General features: G+C 40.6%; 1 protein-coding gene across 1 annotated transcript; it reads left to right on the top strand.

The window, feature by feature from the left end:
• Nucleotides 1–812: 812 nt before the first annotated feature.
• On the top strand, nt 813–16,921 carry FH (fumarate hydratase). The gene is made up of 10 exons (XM_015617361.2): nt 813–971; nt 7,247–7,381; nt 8,536–8,646; nt 10,019–10,195; nt 10,983–11,165; nt 12,138–12,303; nt 14,044–14,247; nt 15,456–15,583; nt 16,015–16,168; nt 16,708–16,921. Exons 1-10 carry the CDS (start codon nt 852–854, stop codon nt 16,848–16,850), a joined length of 1,521 nt encoding a protein of 506 aa, XP_015472847.1. The 5' UTR covers nt 813–851; the 3' UTR covers nt 16,851–16,921.
• The last annotated feature ends 483 nt before the right edge of the window (nt 16,922–17,404 follow it).

Here is a 17,404-nt window from a genome sequence, read left to right as displayed (position 1 = left end):
TCTTTATTGTTTCTGGAACTTATGAAGCCATTGCAGTGGCATGCCCTATGTATCTCCTAGACTGTCTCAGAGTAGCACCAAGGAGCAGAAGACTTGCATAAATCTTAAAGCTTGCAAGACTTGATTTCAGCGTGATTTTAGTGCCAGGATCTAAGTGGCACTAATAGAGCAGTTTCTGGCAGCATTTCTGTGAATAACACAGTTCTTGTAGGACTGAAGGCTACCTATGTAGATTGCAATGGAATGAAGTGTTCTCCGTGTTAGACGAAAAAAATATTTTCTTAAAGGCTAAATGTTGGCCGCTCTTGTTAAAAAAACCCCACAATGTTGGAGAACCTGAAATGTCGGAATATTGCTGCTGGTGGGTGGAAAAATGAGATTACCTTTCACTCTGGAAGGGTTTCTGCACTTTACACCAGGGAGCGACGTAGCACGTCGGAGCACTCCGCCTCCATGGGCAGGAAGTAAGGAGCGGGCTGCACCCTGACTTGGCTTTTTTTATAAAGAGAGCTTTGCCTGTCATTAGGAAGGAGAGAATGGAATAAGGTTTTATACATCTTTGAAAAGGCTACAGTAAGGCAGAAAAAGCTCATGCTTTTTTTCCTCCTCGCGGAGAAATCGCTGCTGCAGCGCTTTTCCCTCTGCCCTTCGCCCGGGGCGGGCGGGCTTTCCCAGTTTTTCCCAGACCGGGGGACCGGCCCCGGGGCCGCACTCGCCGCCCGCCGCTGCTCCAGCGGCCGCCGATTGGCGCGGCGGAGCCTGCGGGGCCGGGCGCCGCCGGCACCGTGACGCTCGTCCGGGGCGGTCCCGCCGCGCCTCCCGCCCCCGCGGTGCTCCCGGCCCCCGCCACCATGCACCGCTCACTCCGCGCCTGCCGCCGCCTCGGCCGCTCCGCCGGTCTCCTCCTCTCCAGCCCGCCGCCTCCCGCCACCCCTGGCCGCTGGATCCCGGCGCCGCCCCGCGCCGCCATGGTGAGCCCCGGGCGGGGAGCGGGGAGCCGGGAGCCGTGACCTCTAAGTGCCACCGCCGGCCGCCGCCGCCCTCGCTCCGCCCCCGCCCCGCAGGGACTTGGGGAGCGGCGGCCGCCGGCTACGCTGGGGCTTTAATCCCGTGTGTTGCTCCGTTAGGAGCGCACCGGCACCGGGAAGACGAGTCCGCCATCCTCTGCCGGGATTTTGCGGCCATTTCCCGCATTCTTCCTGCGGCCGGGCCCGGCCCGGCCCCGCTCGGCCGCCGCTGCCGGGCAGGCCGGGATGTGCAGCGCGCAGCTCTCCCGTGGCGCTGCCCGGGGTGAGGTTCAGCGGGGCCCTGAGCACGGCCCGGAGCCGCCGCGGTGCGGGCGGGCAGGGCGCGCATCCTGCCGGGCAGGAACGGTGCTGGGACCTGCTTCACAGAGCTGCGCTGTGCGGCAGCTGCTTCCACGGGAATCTTAGGCGCTTTCTTGGAGCTGTTGAGATGCAAATAATGAACAGCTGTATCCTCACAGGAATGGGAGTGGGAATATTCTTCACTGGAATAGCTTTGGAGCTGCCTGAAAACTAGGGAGCTTTCAGCTGAGAACTGCCCGGTACTTCTAGCAGGCATCATCTGTAGATATTTGCGTATAATCAATTAGTTGTCGGGCTCAGACGTGAATGGGATTTGATTGTTGCATATGGTTCAGCGCAGAAACAGAAACACTGTTTGGATAAGGAACTTCAAGTCTCAGTACTGACAAGTTGCATGGAAGCCTTAGTCTCAGGTGTATGTTTGTGAGTTCACTCCTTAAAACGAGGTAATACAGACTGTGAGAGGAATTTCAGCAGGAGGTGGTATGTTTGGGATTTTATTGATCCCTTAGTTGACTAAATTAGTTAATGAATTTATCTAGAACATCAGTTTCCAAACTAATATTGATGAAGGTGTAAAAAGTAGCATTTAATAAAAAAAAGCTTTTCAGTGAGTGAGAAAACTTTATGGTGGGTGAAACTTAACTGCATAAGAAAACTGGTGTCAGAGCAGACTATGTAACTCAAGCCACTGGCCTGTTGGATGGTTCCCCTTCTATTTTGCCATTTGGCATCGCTTGAGAAAAACATTATAAATCATCACCTTCGTTCATTTGCTGAAAATGTGGTATTTATGAGTCTGGTCTACAATCTTAGAAGAAAGAGATGTGTTTTGTCTTTGCAGGTCAGAAATGTGACCAGTCCTGTGTGTGTTGTGAGTTCCTTGGGTTTAAATAACAGCATTACTTAAAACATCCCTCAGTGGACTTGGAAGTCAAGCAGCTGTTGATTTTTTACAGCAAAAGTTCTGTATGTTTTTATGGAAAAGAGGAACCATCAAAAGATGCATTAACCAGTATTTAAACAAAAGAAAACAGCCACCCAACAAACCCAAGCCATCACTTTTCCATGTTTGTAGAGATTTTCTCAGTAGCAAGAGTTGTTTTGAAACATATTGTGTACGTAGATACAACCAAATTCTCATGCTGTCCTGGTATGTTTATTGTGTTGCCTTTATTTAGAGCTACATTGCACAAGATGTTTTAAATGGAATTGTCATAATGGTTCTTCTGTAGCTGAACATTGTAAAATATTTGGGTTTGGGTTCTAAAGGGCGAATCTCAGAATTTGTGACTCTAATTGTGTTATAAAAGAGAAATAATGCTTAAAAATAAATATTTTTCATCTGCTAAAGGAGAGCAGTGAAACAAATTGCACATTCTGATGGCCTCAAAAGACTTCTTTTGACATGCTAAAACTGATGGTTCTTTGAATTGAAATACTTACCTCCAAAAGTTGCTGCATCCATAAATGAGAATGTAATTTTCCACAGGAAGCATTATTGCAGCAGTTCTGCCATTTGAGTATCACCAGTGTGTTATGGTGCAATCATTTCTGATCAGTTCCCTGCAACAAGGCAAAAGTACAGTTCTATTTGCCTAACTGTAAGCTTTGGACTGTGTTTGGGTTCGAGGGGTTTTGGAGGGCTGAGAACACCTTGTCAGGCCTCCTAAAGAGGGGAAAAAAAAAAAAGGTTTTGTAAATGTGAGGAACCGTAGTTGTGAGCAGAGCCTTGCTTGTAGCTAGGATAGAATTAGGTGAGCACATGGGTGCGCCTTGGCTACTGGCAGAGTTTCCAAGTCTCCTTTTGGCATCTCCTGAGGCCCAGGGATGCTGGAGTGGAAGGTTGATGGAGTGTGCCACTGATCCAGTGTTTTACAGCTGGTCCTCTGGGTCAGGGAGTGACTGCAGAAACCGCTTTGCATACAGGAACTGGGACCTTCAGCTCATAAAGCCACTCAAGAGGTTGAATTCTGGCTGAGGAACGAGGAAATAATTTGTTACATTCACACTCAGACAGTGGTTGCTGCACAAATCTGAAAGTAGTGATGCAGCTCAGTTCCTTCAGTCTGCATGGAAAACATCCCTTTGCTTTTTTACCTAACAGCACCTGTTACACTAGGAATCAGCAAATGGCGTTCTTCTTAAAGCACCTTGCCCTGTTAACTTCATTGCAATTTATGAGCGTGGAATTGGCTAGGAAAGTTGTTTCTTCTTTTTTTAATAATGATTTCATTGTTGAAAAGTACTTGTACGGGGATGTACTGATCTTATTTATCTTTGTTTCACCATTGTTGACATTGGAATTATGTAAGTTTGAGGAATCAGTTGTGTAACTGCTAACTGTTTTGTCTAATAGGTTACAAGTAGTTTAACTTTTTGTATTGTTTGAGGGTGAATACTTTCAGTTATTAAACCACTGATGATATTGAGAGCTGGACTTGGAGCTAAATGGGTTCTGCTTATCCAGCTCTGTGAAAGCTTTGCATTGTGTGCTTTTTCAAGGTGTTCAAATGTCAAAAGCAGGGATTTCAAAGGCAATGAGTCAGTTATCCCAATCGTTGGAATATTAATGTGTGCACATGTATGGTAAGACCCACAAGCATTAAGCATAAACCAAATTAAACATTTTTGGTAGTGATATACTAAAGAAGCATTTACTATATTCTGTTTCTTGTTAGCATGTAAATGAAAGCTAAGTGACTCAAGCAGGACAAAGAAGATTAAAGAACATAGGAATTACTTACTCTTCCACACTAAGCCCTTGAGGAGTCAGTACCTGGGAGAGCATCAGCCAAAACACAAGATGTGGTGAGCAGGATAGCCATGTGGGAGCTAACCCTTGTTGTGGGCTGGGCTGCAGTTTTTTCCAGTTCACAGGCACCACTTGCTCTGCAGCACTTAAAGTGAGCCGGGCTGGTGTCTCTGGTATGTGACTGATGGCACCTGATGACAGAGTGTCTCCATCTGGCTGGGGATAATGCTTAGGACAGTAAAGAGACTGGGACACTTCCCTCTCTCTGCTGCAGCTTGCCATTCATGGTGATGCAAACCTGGGTGGGAAGAAGGTCAGGGCTGCTGGGGAGTGTGTTCTGGCCAATACCCAGCTGTGCTTCTGTCCAAGAACACTGAGACCCACTAAAGAAGGAGCAAGTGAAATGAACAAAGAAGAGGGAGGAACAGTCTGTCTTCAGAAGTGGACTCCTAGGGAAGACTAATGAACATACTCTGTGATATTGGCTCACTCACTCATACTGTGTGAACATAGATGATGCTTTCTCTGTTTTCTGACCCAAACTTTATGTACTCAGCGCTGCTGAGGCCACACCTTGAGTCCTGTGTCCAGTTCTGGGGTGCTCAGTTCTGGATGGACACTGAGATGCTGGAGTGAGTCCAGAGAAGGGCACTGAAGTTGGTGAAGGGTGAGGAGCGCAAGTCCTGTGAGGAGCAGCTGAGGGAACTGAGGTTGTTTAACCTGGAGAAAAGGAGGCCTGGGGGGGACTGTATAACTCTGCAGCTCCTGAAAGGAGGCTGTAGCTAGGTGAGGGTTGACTTCTTCTCCCAGTTAGTTACAGGATGAAAGTGTTATGAATAAGGTGTAGTGATTGGCTCATGCAAATGAGGAGGCATTATTAAGTATGATGGGAAGAAGTTCTGTTAAAGTTTATAGTTCTTTTGACATGAACTCTTGTTGTTCCAGTTTGGTTTTGAACCCTTTTCTGTTGTTCCCTCAATCCTCCCCTTCCTTTCTGCGGTTACTGCCTGGCAGCTCTGGCCAACAGGGCTGTCAAAATATGTGTGGGGGGCATATATTTGCCCTTCGCAAGAGGCTGTCTGTGTAAATAACCCAGTTTGGATCTTTCTTCTGAGGGCTTACCTCATCTTCCCTGAAGTCTTGTGAACTTCCTGCATCCTCAGCATCAGCTGTCAAGGAGTTTTGTCAGTCTGTATGAAAAACAACCTCTCACTTTTAAAATCTTAAAGGTTTATTAAACCTTACCAAATACAACAAAAGACTGATTAAGGAAAAAGGACAGCGTGCTGAGAGCCGGTGACCCGACAACCATGACCTCAGCTACAAAAATCTCTGCTCCGGTTTTTATATCCCTGGGGGTTACCTCAGGCAACCCTGGCCCCTCCCAAGATCTGTCAGTCAACTCTTCCTCGCTGTCCATTGGTGGAGGCTTCTTTCTTGCAACTTGATTGGCGGCAGGTGTTGCCATGCCACGCCCCCAGCAACAAGCCTTCAGTCCATGTCCTCCCTCCACATGTCCTGGCCACCAGGGCCGTCCCTTGGCAGCCATACAGGTGGGAAAGGGGGCTTTTAGACAATGTCTAAACAAGTCACAATAACATAACTGTACATCAATAAAACTTCTCTTAACATACACATAATATTCATCCCTTAACTGCCAGAGCCAACCATCGCAGTACCCGTCTGTAACAGTCTGCTGCTCCCTTTCCCTTGCTTTGCACCTGACTCCTACAGGCATGTTAGGGCTCCTGTGACTTGTGTTGGAAGAGACGGTCAGCAGTTAATTACTGGTTATACCTCTGTTTTTCTTCAATCCCCTGGTTATCTTTTTTTCTGAAAAAAAGTCACTTGTCTTAAGAAAGCTGTTACCTACCTTTTGTCAACTTCATTGCCTTTGAACTGTTCCCAGGAATATGTGTTTTGGGTATGAAAGAACCAAATCTGCACAAAGACCTCAGGCTGTCAGTGAGTCATGGTGGCACAGCGGTGTTCCTGTTTGCATCCTCTACTTTTCTTGATAGTTCCTCACATTTGATTTTCTTCTTTTACTGTGCTGCAAGACTGACTTGACTCTATTGATGAGAGGTTTTTTTTGTTTCCCTAAGGACCCACCCCTGAGGGTCATGGTTAGGTCAGGAACCCATATATATCAGGGTATGTATATGTAAATACCCTGCCTCCAGGGCTGAGATTGTTTTACTCTGTCCATGATAAAGAAATGAAAAAGACTTCTCCCCCTTCCTGAACTCTGAAAGAGGGTAATCTGCTCTGCCTGGAAAGGATGAATACCTTTCTCACAGAAAATTGGGACTTTGCTGACCAAGGTGTGAAAAGAGGAGGAATAAACTGTTCTTGCTTCCTGGCAGTTCCATAATCTTTGCAGAGCTGCATATGAATGTGATCACATCATCACAAATTAATGGGCTGTTATACAAAAATTAAATAATTACTTTTTTGGGGGTCTGTCAGCTAAAATTAATTTAGCTGTGCCTGTGTTAGATAATAACAGACGCTAGGTGGATAAATGACATAGAAACATTACCATACATAAATATTGCACAAAGTATACCTAGATATACGTAGATATAGTTCCTTTGTGATGCACAGCTAGAAAGCATCTGTGTTCCTGGTTTAATAGGCTAGAAAGGATAATTAATGGTCAGTAATTTGGTACTGGATTAGTCAGTTGCTCCCTTCCAGTATTAAGTGTCTCCTGCAGTGTGGATTTCAAATAGGAATTATGTTACACATGTGTTGATTGCGTGGATGCTGCCAGAATTCTTACATGCTACTTCTTCAGTTGGGTTTTTATGAAACACCTGTTCTGTAAATTGTGAACTAAGTTACTGACTCTTTGAAAACATAATCTCCCCTCAGGACGAGGTTTCATGCAGTGGGCACTGAGGTCTTAAACACTGTAGTGCTGCCTTTCACCATGGGTCACTTACCTTACACAATTTGTAGTTGTGGCTTTTGGTAAGACAGCTGCTCAAACTAGAAGAATCAACTAGAAGTCTCAACTTTGAAGATACAATTAGAAACATACCTGTGACTAGCTGCATGTCTTGACTTTGTATTTTTTCCCATCTTCTTTTTCTTGACTACCTGCTTTCAAAAAGATACCAATTGCCAGTGTTTGATTTTTTTTCTCCCTTTTCTATAGTCTTCTCAAGAGGCTTTCAGGACAGAATATGATACCTTTGGTGAGCTGAAGGTCCCAAGTGACAAATACTATGGTGCCCAAACTGTAAGATCTACAATGAACTTCAAGATTGGAGGTGTTTCAGAGAGGATGCCAGTAAGTAATTCAAATCTGTGTTCTCTCCTTCTTTAGCGCTGCAATGCAGGTGGCTGCAAAAAACCTTTTGGTCACCTGACTTCAGGGTAGAGGGTGGTGAAAATAAAAGAGGGATGGGCACAATTGTGTGACCCGAAGAGTAAAGATCTTTAATAAGCAAAATAACAAATGCATAAACTGGACAACATATGGGGATGTACACAAAAGGTGAGGGCCAGGGGGTTACAGTAACTGATATTACAGTAACTGATAAGGTGGGGGCGGAGTCTAAGGGGAAGGAACGAGTAACAACTAGAGATTATGAATATGTAAAATAATGCAGCAAAATATAACCAATGGTAACAAAGAAACTATGGAACCTTCTGGTCTTATTAATGTATAACTTTTCAGGGGGCATTGTGTATTTTACTTGCCATGACTATGGGGATTTTTCCCACAGCCTTCATCGACCCCAACACTCTAGAGTATGTTTTGTATGTGAAAGTGAATACCTTCTTCTTAGGCTTTTGCTGGAAGTGTGAGCAACTTCGAATTTTAATTAAAGGTAGAAATTTCGTCGCAGTATATTATTCTAGCAGGAATACTTCTTGTTGTGTTTAAATACATTGAATATTGCTTTTGAATAATTTTATGGGGTTGCTTTGTTTTTTAACAACCAGGATGAATAGAATTGTCTTTCATCGTTTCAAAGATGAAAAAGCAAATGCAGTAATTTGATGTAGCATTTATATAGTTTGTTATTGAAGTAGTCTAGTAGAGTTTGAGTTGATATAAACTTAATTTGTCATGTGTAGCTGTGCATAAGCCATTAACGTGCTTTGTCATATACTTACTCTCCATGTACTGAAATTTGTCAGTTTTCCTTCAAAAGGCTGTTTTAGAAATGGAACCAGTTCAATTCTAATGCTAATGATAAACAGAGCACACCTGGGCTTGCAAAAACAACTGTGTGCTGCCCTCTGTACTCTTTGGATGAATGTTACTGTTAGTGGGAGGATAGGTCAGATGACCTGATTGCTCTCTGGTTTGGCTGCTGGACTACTGCTAGATTTAAGATCAGAAGGAGTTTGGTTTAGAACTAGACATGCACTAAAAATTGATAACATGTCCTTTGGGGGAAAGAAATTGTGTTTAAACTTACCCTTGTGTCTCAGGTCCAAGTTATAAGGGCTTTTGGAATCTTGAAGAGAGCAGCTGCAGAAGTAAATCAAGACTATGGTCTCGATCCAAAGATTGCTAAAGCCATTGTACAGGCGGCAAGTGAGGTAGGAACGAGCTGTTTAAAATACTGCAACTGCCACTGTATTTTTGTTAAGCTTTTCACAGGAGGTTGGCCGATTGCGTTTCTCAGATTGGTAAAGTGTTTCCTGTTAGTAAATCTTGTTCTCCAGAGATAATTTAATTAATATATTTGACTATTTTCTTTTTTGCATGTAAAGAAATGATAGAATGTTCAAATGCATGTTGATAAATGCCACCCAAGTGCAGAGAGTTGTGAGTGACCATTATTTGAGGTGTGATGATACCAGGTGATTTGCTTTGAATAAATCAACATATTTGTGTATCTAGAAGAATTTTTAAGAGTTTTCTTGTACTGACTAGCTTAAAAATATTTCAGTGGTGACAGAAGCTGTGTCCTCTTCCTACCAGCTGTGGCACCTTAAGTCCCAACCCTTAATAGCATTGGAGAACTCCAGAATAAGTCCAGATTCTTCTGGTTTCTAGGGCTCCCCTAGTTAAAGGTGGATTAGAAGTTTTGGTGGATTAAGGCTCCTTAGTTTAGATTAATAAATTCTAAAAGCTGTTTGTGGCTTACTTTATTGTGTTTTAAAAACCTCTGCTATCATAACATTTCACTCTCTTCCAAAAAAATTTTCTAATACAACTTAAACAAAACGCAGAATCGAGTTACTCTTGGAGGTGGGAACGTTGCCCCTGTATAAGATGGGAAATACAGAAGATAATTTCTTGAAAAGCATGATTCCAGGAGGATTGATGTGTCCTGATAATCTGATTGTCTAGCCTCAGAGTTGTGACAACAGCTATTGTGTTTTTCTGAGGCTAATAGCATGGGGCTGATACTTCTGAGCACAGATTTTGATACTATCACAAACACACGTTTAGAAAACTCTGAATATGTCTAAGATTCAACAGGCTCCAAAAAATATTGATCACAGAGGAGAGTGCTTTAAAGAAAGGAGGTGTTTGATACTGGCAGCCATCTGCTGGCTTTATTGATTCAACATGTATTGTCTGCAGGTGTAAGAGGTCTGCAACTTCCCCGTATGAAATTTCTTTATTGAGAGATATCAGAGTCCAGTTACACAGAGAGAAGATGTACCTGAAGTAACTTTTAAAAATATTTTCTGTCTATGTCTGTAGAACATAAAATCAAATTCTATATATCTCTGTATTTCACAATTCTGTGTCTTCAAAAAGCATAGTAAATGGTTTTTTCCCTTTTAATATCTGGTATTACATAAAAACATCTTAATTATTCTAGTGTAAATTCACTAATTGCTGTATGTAGATGTAAAAATATAATGGAGGACATAATTTTAATTATAGCAATACAATTTTCAGGTTTATGCTTTTTTTTAATATTAGAACAACTTTTCTCTGTTTTTTCCATTATAGGTAGCTGAAGGAAAATTAAATGATCACTTCCCTTTGGTGGTGTGGCAGACTGGGTCTGGAACTCAAACCAATATGAATGTCAATGAAGTCATCAGCAACAGAGCTATTGAGATAATGGGAGGCACACTGGGAAGCAAAAAGCCAGTGCATCCGAATGATCATGTTAACAAAAGCCAGGTTGTTACACTTGTTTTATACTGCTTTTAATTTCAAAAGTTTGGTGTTTTTGAATTGTGAATTTTGAATTTTCTTGTATCTACTGTTTAGGTTAAAAAAAAAAAAAGTTTTGTGGACAACTTTGGCAACAATTTTCTGTTTTTTTTCAGTTTAAATGAACTTTAAGATGTTTTTCAGTGACAGTATGAACTTTTCAGATTTAAATCTTTGAACTCATTCATGATAGATAAATTCACACATAATGTATTAGACAATGGTGGCCTTGTGACAACCACTGCTACAGTCTTAAAGATGTTAAATATAGGTCGTTTCTAAAAGTTGGATCATGGTATACATTTTTATTATACTTCTCTCTTAAACTTCTACCTTGAAGGAGAGATTAAGACACTGACTTTGTTGCTTCCCTTCCTGATCCTTTGTGTTTACTCAGTATTCTGTGAACTATGGATTTAACTTTAGCAAAGCAATGTGTGTTTTAAAGTCACCTACAATACCTTTAAAACCATCTGTCCATCTGTTAGCTATCTCTCATAACTACTATAGTAATTATTTTCTTTTGTCCCAAAATTGTTATGAACAATCTATTAAATTTAACTTTCTATGGGTGTATTCATAAAAAGTTGATTTATCAATAAGGAACTGACCTTTTGGAACATCCCTAAATTGTTTACTCTTAGTTTAGTTTCTCATAGTTTATGAGATTAAGAGAATAAAGCCACACATGCACATCTTACAGCAGCAACGGTGAGAAAAGCTTGTAAATTAATTTATTGAATTTTCTCCACAGAGTTCAAATGACACTTTCCCAACAGCAATGCATATTGCTGCTGCCCAGGAGGTTAATGAGGTCTTGTTACCTGGACTAAAGAAGCTACAGAATGCACTTGAAGGGAAATCCAAAGAGTTTTCCCAAATCATAAAAATAGGGCGCACTCATACGCAAGATGCTGTTCCACTTACACTTGGGCAGGTAAAAAAAAAATAAAAAACTATGCATTTCTTTGGAAAATTCAAACTTAAGGCTGCATAAATTAAGTTTATAGTTTAGGATAAAATATAGGAAAGTGGCTGAATCTCAGCCTGAGTATTTTCAGTCTGTACTGGAATTCACTGGATATGCTATACTCTAATACATGCATCATAACAGGTATTATTTTTTTTCATATGTGCTTTATTTCTAACAGTAGTAAAATATAAATTATTTGTAAATGCTGTTTCATTACCACATAGGACAGTACATGTTTTCTGTTACATTGACATTGCAGGGAAGAGGTAATTGTTGTCTGTAATCTGTAAATTTATGTAAGTTATGTTTTCCCAATACACATAACTACCAAGTATTGCGAATGAAAATTTTCCATACATAATCTTGAGTTTATAAATGTGTGTGTGTGTGTATATATATATATATATGATGGCAAATGTTATCATATTGTTAGGAATGGTTTATATTACAGTAATTTAGTAATTAATTAAACTGAATTGATAGAAAAGCTGGTAGAATTTATGGATTTTTTCCAAGAATGCGGAGGTGGGGTTTTTACTAATTAAAATCAAGTGAACAGAGCCCAAGATCCATTTCTTTATTTGTACTTTGAGAACATTAATGTAATCTTGGAGCTGACTTACTATGGAATCAGATCCTTAGTTGCTTAGTATGCAACTAAGATAAAAGGTGAGGGAAAGATATATTATATATATATGTTTTTGTATATTAAGACTGGTTTTATGTATAATTTCTTTGTAGTATGGGTACAGTCCTTTAATAGATGTAAATTTTCCCTCTTAAGGAAAGCATGGTTAGATTTAGCATTTGGGTAAAGTTCAGTGCCTTTAGGTTTTTAAAGGAATTAGTCAAATCATGTTAAAAATCTAAAGTAATCTGGATGCTTATTCTTGGTTGTTGTCTTTGATCCATAACTTTGTCCTCCTTTCTTCAAAGGAATTTAGTGGCTATGTGCAACAAATTAAATATGGTGTGGCTAGGATTGAATCCACCTTGCCAAGGGTGTATCAGCTGGCAGCTGGCGGGACTGCAGTTGGCACGGGATTGAACACAAGAATTGGCTTTGCTGAGAAAGTTGCTGCTAAAGTGGCTGAACTGACGGGTGAGGAATGGTATTTGGGAGTGAGTTATCAGTAAAGCAATGTATGTAACACCCAGTCAAATTCAAACAGAATCTGTCCAGTTTCCATACTTCTCATAAGATTAAACTGTATTTATATTTTAACGTGAAGCTTTTGTTAATGCTAAGTGTTATATGCCTTCTGCTTTGGATTTTTCGTGCAATGTATTTTTATAATTATACTCAGTACATTGAAAGTGACTGAAATGATGGTGTTTATCCAAGCAAGGCACTTTGGATATGGATACAGTTTCAGACTTCTATTATTAGCCCAACTATAATGCTTCTGTCTTCATCTTTGCTCCTCTGGCTCTCTTAATTTACAGTGACTTGGTGCAGAAAAAGGAAAAAAAAAACTTCCAAAGCCACTCTGTTTTTTTCATATGAAACAGTAAAAGTTAACAGTCTGATTTTTTTTGATTCTGTCTTTATAGATCTTAAAACTTAATTTACAGTACACTTGAGTTTTTTGATGTGTAAACCAGATCTTTTGTGTCACAGTATCAGTTTTCAAAATGCCCCCCAAACAAATTTGTACATCTGTCATTTACATTTGCTATAAAATCTGAAATTGCTTAGTGACAGTATTTTTGTTTTAATGGATTTGTTATTCAGTGCCTTTCAGAGGGTCAAGACTGTCTTGTACCCTGAAAGAGAAGTAACTTGCTGTAAACAACAGGTGCCAGGAGCAGTACAGGACATGTTTTGGTGGTGTTAGGAAGCTGTCTCATGTTAATGGATGTTTTGTGTTTTGTGTGGGCAGGTTGTATGAGTAGGGTAGACCCCTGACGTTCCTCATGCTCTTATAGCGGGTGTTTATTGGCAAGAACGAAATGAGGAGTTTGGATGGATCTCTGTAACTGAGAAGGGAGCTCTGCAGTTCACAACCCATGCAAATTTGGTGGGATTTGGTGTTTGTCAGGAAGTGCAAAACACTGGAAGTTACAGGAATTACGCTGCTCTCCTTCAAACTGGTGCTGAAAGCTCAGATCAGTCATTTTGTGGGGCAGAAGTCCAGCCCACAGTCAGTCCTTAGTGATGTCTGTAATTTTTTACAGTCCCATTCTGCTGGGACTGTCCTTCCAGAGCAAAGTCCTAAATTAATGTTTTTCATTTGTGGAACCTAGGCTTACATCTCAGGCATTTAATCAACATAAACAGAGCTGGTCCTTCCATTGCTCCTGTACTCTTGTGGTTGGCAGGCATCCTCCTAAGGCTGATCCAATTTTTCCAAGTTCTGGCTGGTTTATTGTTCCCTTCCATTGTGATTACTTCTTACTTACCCTAATGCCTGCACTGTGCTGCAAAAACATCTGGTTTTTATAACTGAAAGCATCACAGCAATTAACAATCTAAACTATCTAACTTGTTTTAGAAATGCCTAAGTTGGGCTAACTTTTGAAAGGTTATTGACATTCACAAAGCACTGTGGTGCAGAAGCAATGCTTACAATGCAACACACTATGAAGGCTTGAAATTTGTACCCTTGTAGGTGGATGCTCAAATTTTGTACTCTTCTATATTTTAGTGGCTTTCACTGTGTCTTTTTGTTTCTAATTCACTTTAAGAAATATGTTTGTGAAGAAAGCTCTAGAGAAAATAAATGATCTTACAGGGCTGTTAATTTTAATTTTTTATTAAGCTAGTTATGTGTTTGATTCTCTGGTTTATGTCTGCAAGGAAGTGTTTCACTGTTTTAATGTTTACATTCTCTCCCTGTAGGTTTGCCTTTTGTCACTGCTCCAAATAAGTTTGAAGCTCTTGCAGCTCACGATGCTTTAGTGGAGCTCAGCGGAGCCATGAACACAGTGGCTTGCAGTCTAATGAAAATAGCTAATGACATTCGCTTCCTGGGCTCTGGACCACGCTCTGGGCTGGGAGAACTCATCCTGCCTGAAAATGAACCAGGGAGCAGCATCATGCCAGGTACAGGGAACACATATGGAGAAAAATGAAATGTTTTTTTGTTTTTTTGACCACTGTCTCTTAACAAGTGTTTAGCAAACACCATCACAAATGTCAGTAAGTCCATGATTCTCTCAGGTTTTACCTACTGCCCTATTTTCCAAAACCTCTGTTCATAAAAATGCTTGCACAGCTTTGTGTTGGCTAGTGTATGGGGGAGAGTATTATCTATAAGAATATGGCTTTATTAACACAAGTGTACTTCTCAAAGCTTTCTTTTAGAATTGCAAGATCTCTACAATTTTTAGGTAAACACATTCCTGAAATAATCTTTAATCTGTGAATTGTAGCAATACTGTCATGTAACTTGATTTTGGTCTCTACTTCCTACCATGATTAGTGTTATGCACTCACATTTTCCCTTCTGCAATGATCTCACTGTATGGGAGGATAAGAAAGAAAATAATAATAGTAGTAATCATTCCTTTCCTCTTCTAAAAACATATGTACATATGAATATAATACATCCAAAACTATTCTAAGCTTGTTCCTCCTGTATGATAAACTGTAAAAGAAGCAGGTCATGAACATATCTGGCTCTAATAAAGCAAACTATCAATGTTCTTATCAGGAATAGGTCTAAAAATTAAATTATAAAACCATAAAACACACTTGCTTTAACTTGCTCTAAGTTGGTGTGTTTGTTGGGTTTGACGGGGGTTGTTTTTTTTTGGTTTTTGTTTTGCTGTTTTTTTCTGACAGTGTACTAACTTTATCACAAAGTAACAAATTTGTAATACTTCCCTTGAGCTGAGTGAGATTTTTTACTGGTCTCTCAGAAATTTCAAATTGCAGATGTCAAGACAGGTTATAATCTCTGGACTATTAAGAACTGTGGTAATGAACAGCTGTTTAGCTCATGCACATGTTGAGCTGTTGAGCTCATACTCAGGCTCTCAGTCTTGGGAGACTTCTGAAGCAGCCTTCTGAACAGCTTCTGTTTTACAAATCCTTGCTGAAAATACTGGAATAGTACAGTCAGTTTAATATAATTTATGGAATTACCTTATTTTCTGTGGTGCGCAGATACAGATGAGTAAGACAAGTTAACTCTTACAAAACATTTTCTATTGAATGTTATTTGGTAAAAGGCTGCTCATGGTTGGTTGGTGGTTGGTTTTTCCCCTTTCTTCTCCTTTGGTAACCTTTTCTCTCTCTTTCACAACCAGGAAAAGTGAATCCTACCCAGTGTGAAGCTGTGACCATGGTGGCGGCTCAAGTTATGGGAAATCATGTTGCTGTTACTGTAGGAGGAAGCAATGGACACTTTGAACTTAATGTATTTAAGCCCATGATGGTAAGTTCATAAAGTTTTACATATCTAAGACTTTTAAAGTAATTGTTTGTACAGTCAGATAACTTACGGACAGAAAAACCCCTCAGCGAACACTTGAACACTGCCAAGGTTGGGGCATCTGCAACATCCCTTGGATACTGTTCCAGTACCTCACCTCCCTCACAGTAAAGAATTTCTTCCTGATATCTGAGCCTAAATTTTCCCTCTCTCAGTCTGTACCCGTTGTTCCTTGTCCTATCACTACAGATCTTGACAAAGAGTCCCCTGTCTGTCTTCCCTGTAGGCCCCCTCTAGATACTGGAAGGAAAATAGCCTTCCAGTTAAATAGGTTGAAATTGCAGGGAGGGCACTGGTTATGAACAAAGGTGCTAGAATGTGCAACTAGTAATATCTGAATTAAATAACTGGTGTTTCTTTCTTTGTCTTGTTAGATTAAGAATGTTTTAAACTCTGCAAGACTTCTAGGAGATGTGTGTGTTTCTTTCACTGACAACTGTGTAGTTGGAATCCAAGCCAATACGGATAGGATCAACAAACTGATGAATGAATCTCTGATGTTGGTAACAGCACTGAATCCACATATAGGTAGGTTTAAGGCTCAAGAACTTCTCACTACATACCAAAATACTTTGTGGTAACATTGTTTTGTACACTACATTTGTATTGTCACAATGCTTGTGAGGCCAAGTCAGATCAAAAGTTAATTTACTTTAACATTGCCAGTTGCTGTTGTAAAAATTGTGTTCTTGAAGTAGTCATGACAGGGTTTTAGAAAAATAACTGATTAGTCAAAAGGAGATTGGGAGAGTTTATGTCCCTGTTTTCGTAAATTATCATAATTAGAGGTTGAGTGAAAGATTAGAATATGAGGGGTTTTTTTTAAAGGAGAAGATCCCATAAATTTTTGATCTAAATCAGTTAAGATCAGAATAACTAAATTTACTTTCACTTCAAGTGAGGAGTAAACATTTGGTGTGCATTTCCTGCAAACTGAGTTAAGCAGTAATAGTACCGAGTAATACCTAGCAAATAATTTTCCAAAGACCGTGTCCCACTTTTCTCTCACCTGTAATGAATCATCTAAAATTGCAAATGGATAACTTGTTGGTTTTGTTTTGTAACAGGATATGATAAAGCAGCCAAGATTGCCAAAACAGCTCACAAAGAGGGGACAACGTTAAAAGAAGCTGCTCTAAAGCTGGGGTTCCTTACATCAGACCAGTTTGATCAGTGGGTGAAGCCTAAAGATATGTTAGGTCCTCAGTAACTTCTGTAAAAAAAAAGTGTTCTTAATGTAAAAAAATAAATAAAACAAATATGATATCATATAATCTGTTAGTTGGAAAAGGCCTCTGAGATCACTGAGCCCAACCTACGACTGAACCACCCTGTCAACTAGACCATGGCACTGAGTGCCACATGCTGTCTCTCCTTAAACATTCCTCCATGGATAGTGACTCTACCACCTCCTTGGACGGTCTATTCCCATGTCTAAGCACCCTTTATGTGAAGAAATAATTTTAATGTCCAGCCTAAGCCTCCCCTGGTGCACCTTAAGACTGTGTCCTCTTGTCCTGTCGTTTCTTACCTGGGAGAAGAGGCCGACCCCCACCTGGCTCCACCCTCCTTTCAGGCGGTTGTACAGAGCGATAAAGGTGTTTCCCGAGCCTCCTTTTTGCCAGGCTAAACACCCCCAGCTCCCTCAGCAACTCATGGGATTGTACTCCAGATTCTTCATCATCTTTTTTTTTGCCTTTCTGTGGGCTTGCTCCTGAACCTCCATGTCCTTCCTGAACTGGGGAGCCCAGAACTGGACACAGC

The sequence above is a fragment of the Parus major genome, chromosome 2 (genome assembly GCF_001522545.3).
Source record: "Parus major isolate Abel chromosome 2, Parus_major1.1, whole genome shotgun sequence".
Lineage (NCBI taxonomy): Eukaryota > Metazoa > Chordata > Aves > Passeriformes > Paridae > Parus > Parus major.
The sequence above is the reverse complement of the archived record's forward strand: the minus strand, read 5'-3'. Positions and strand labels throughout refer to the sequence as shown.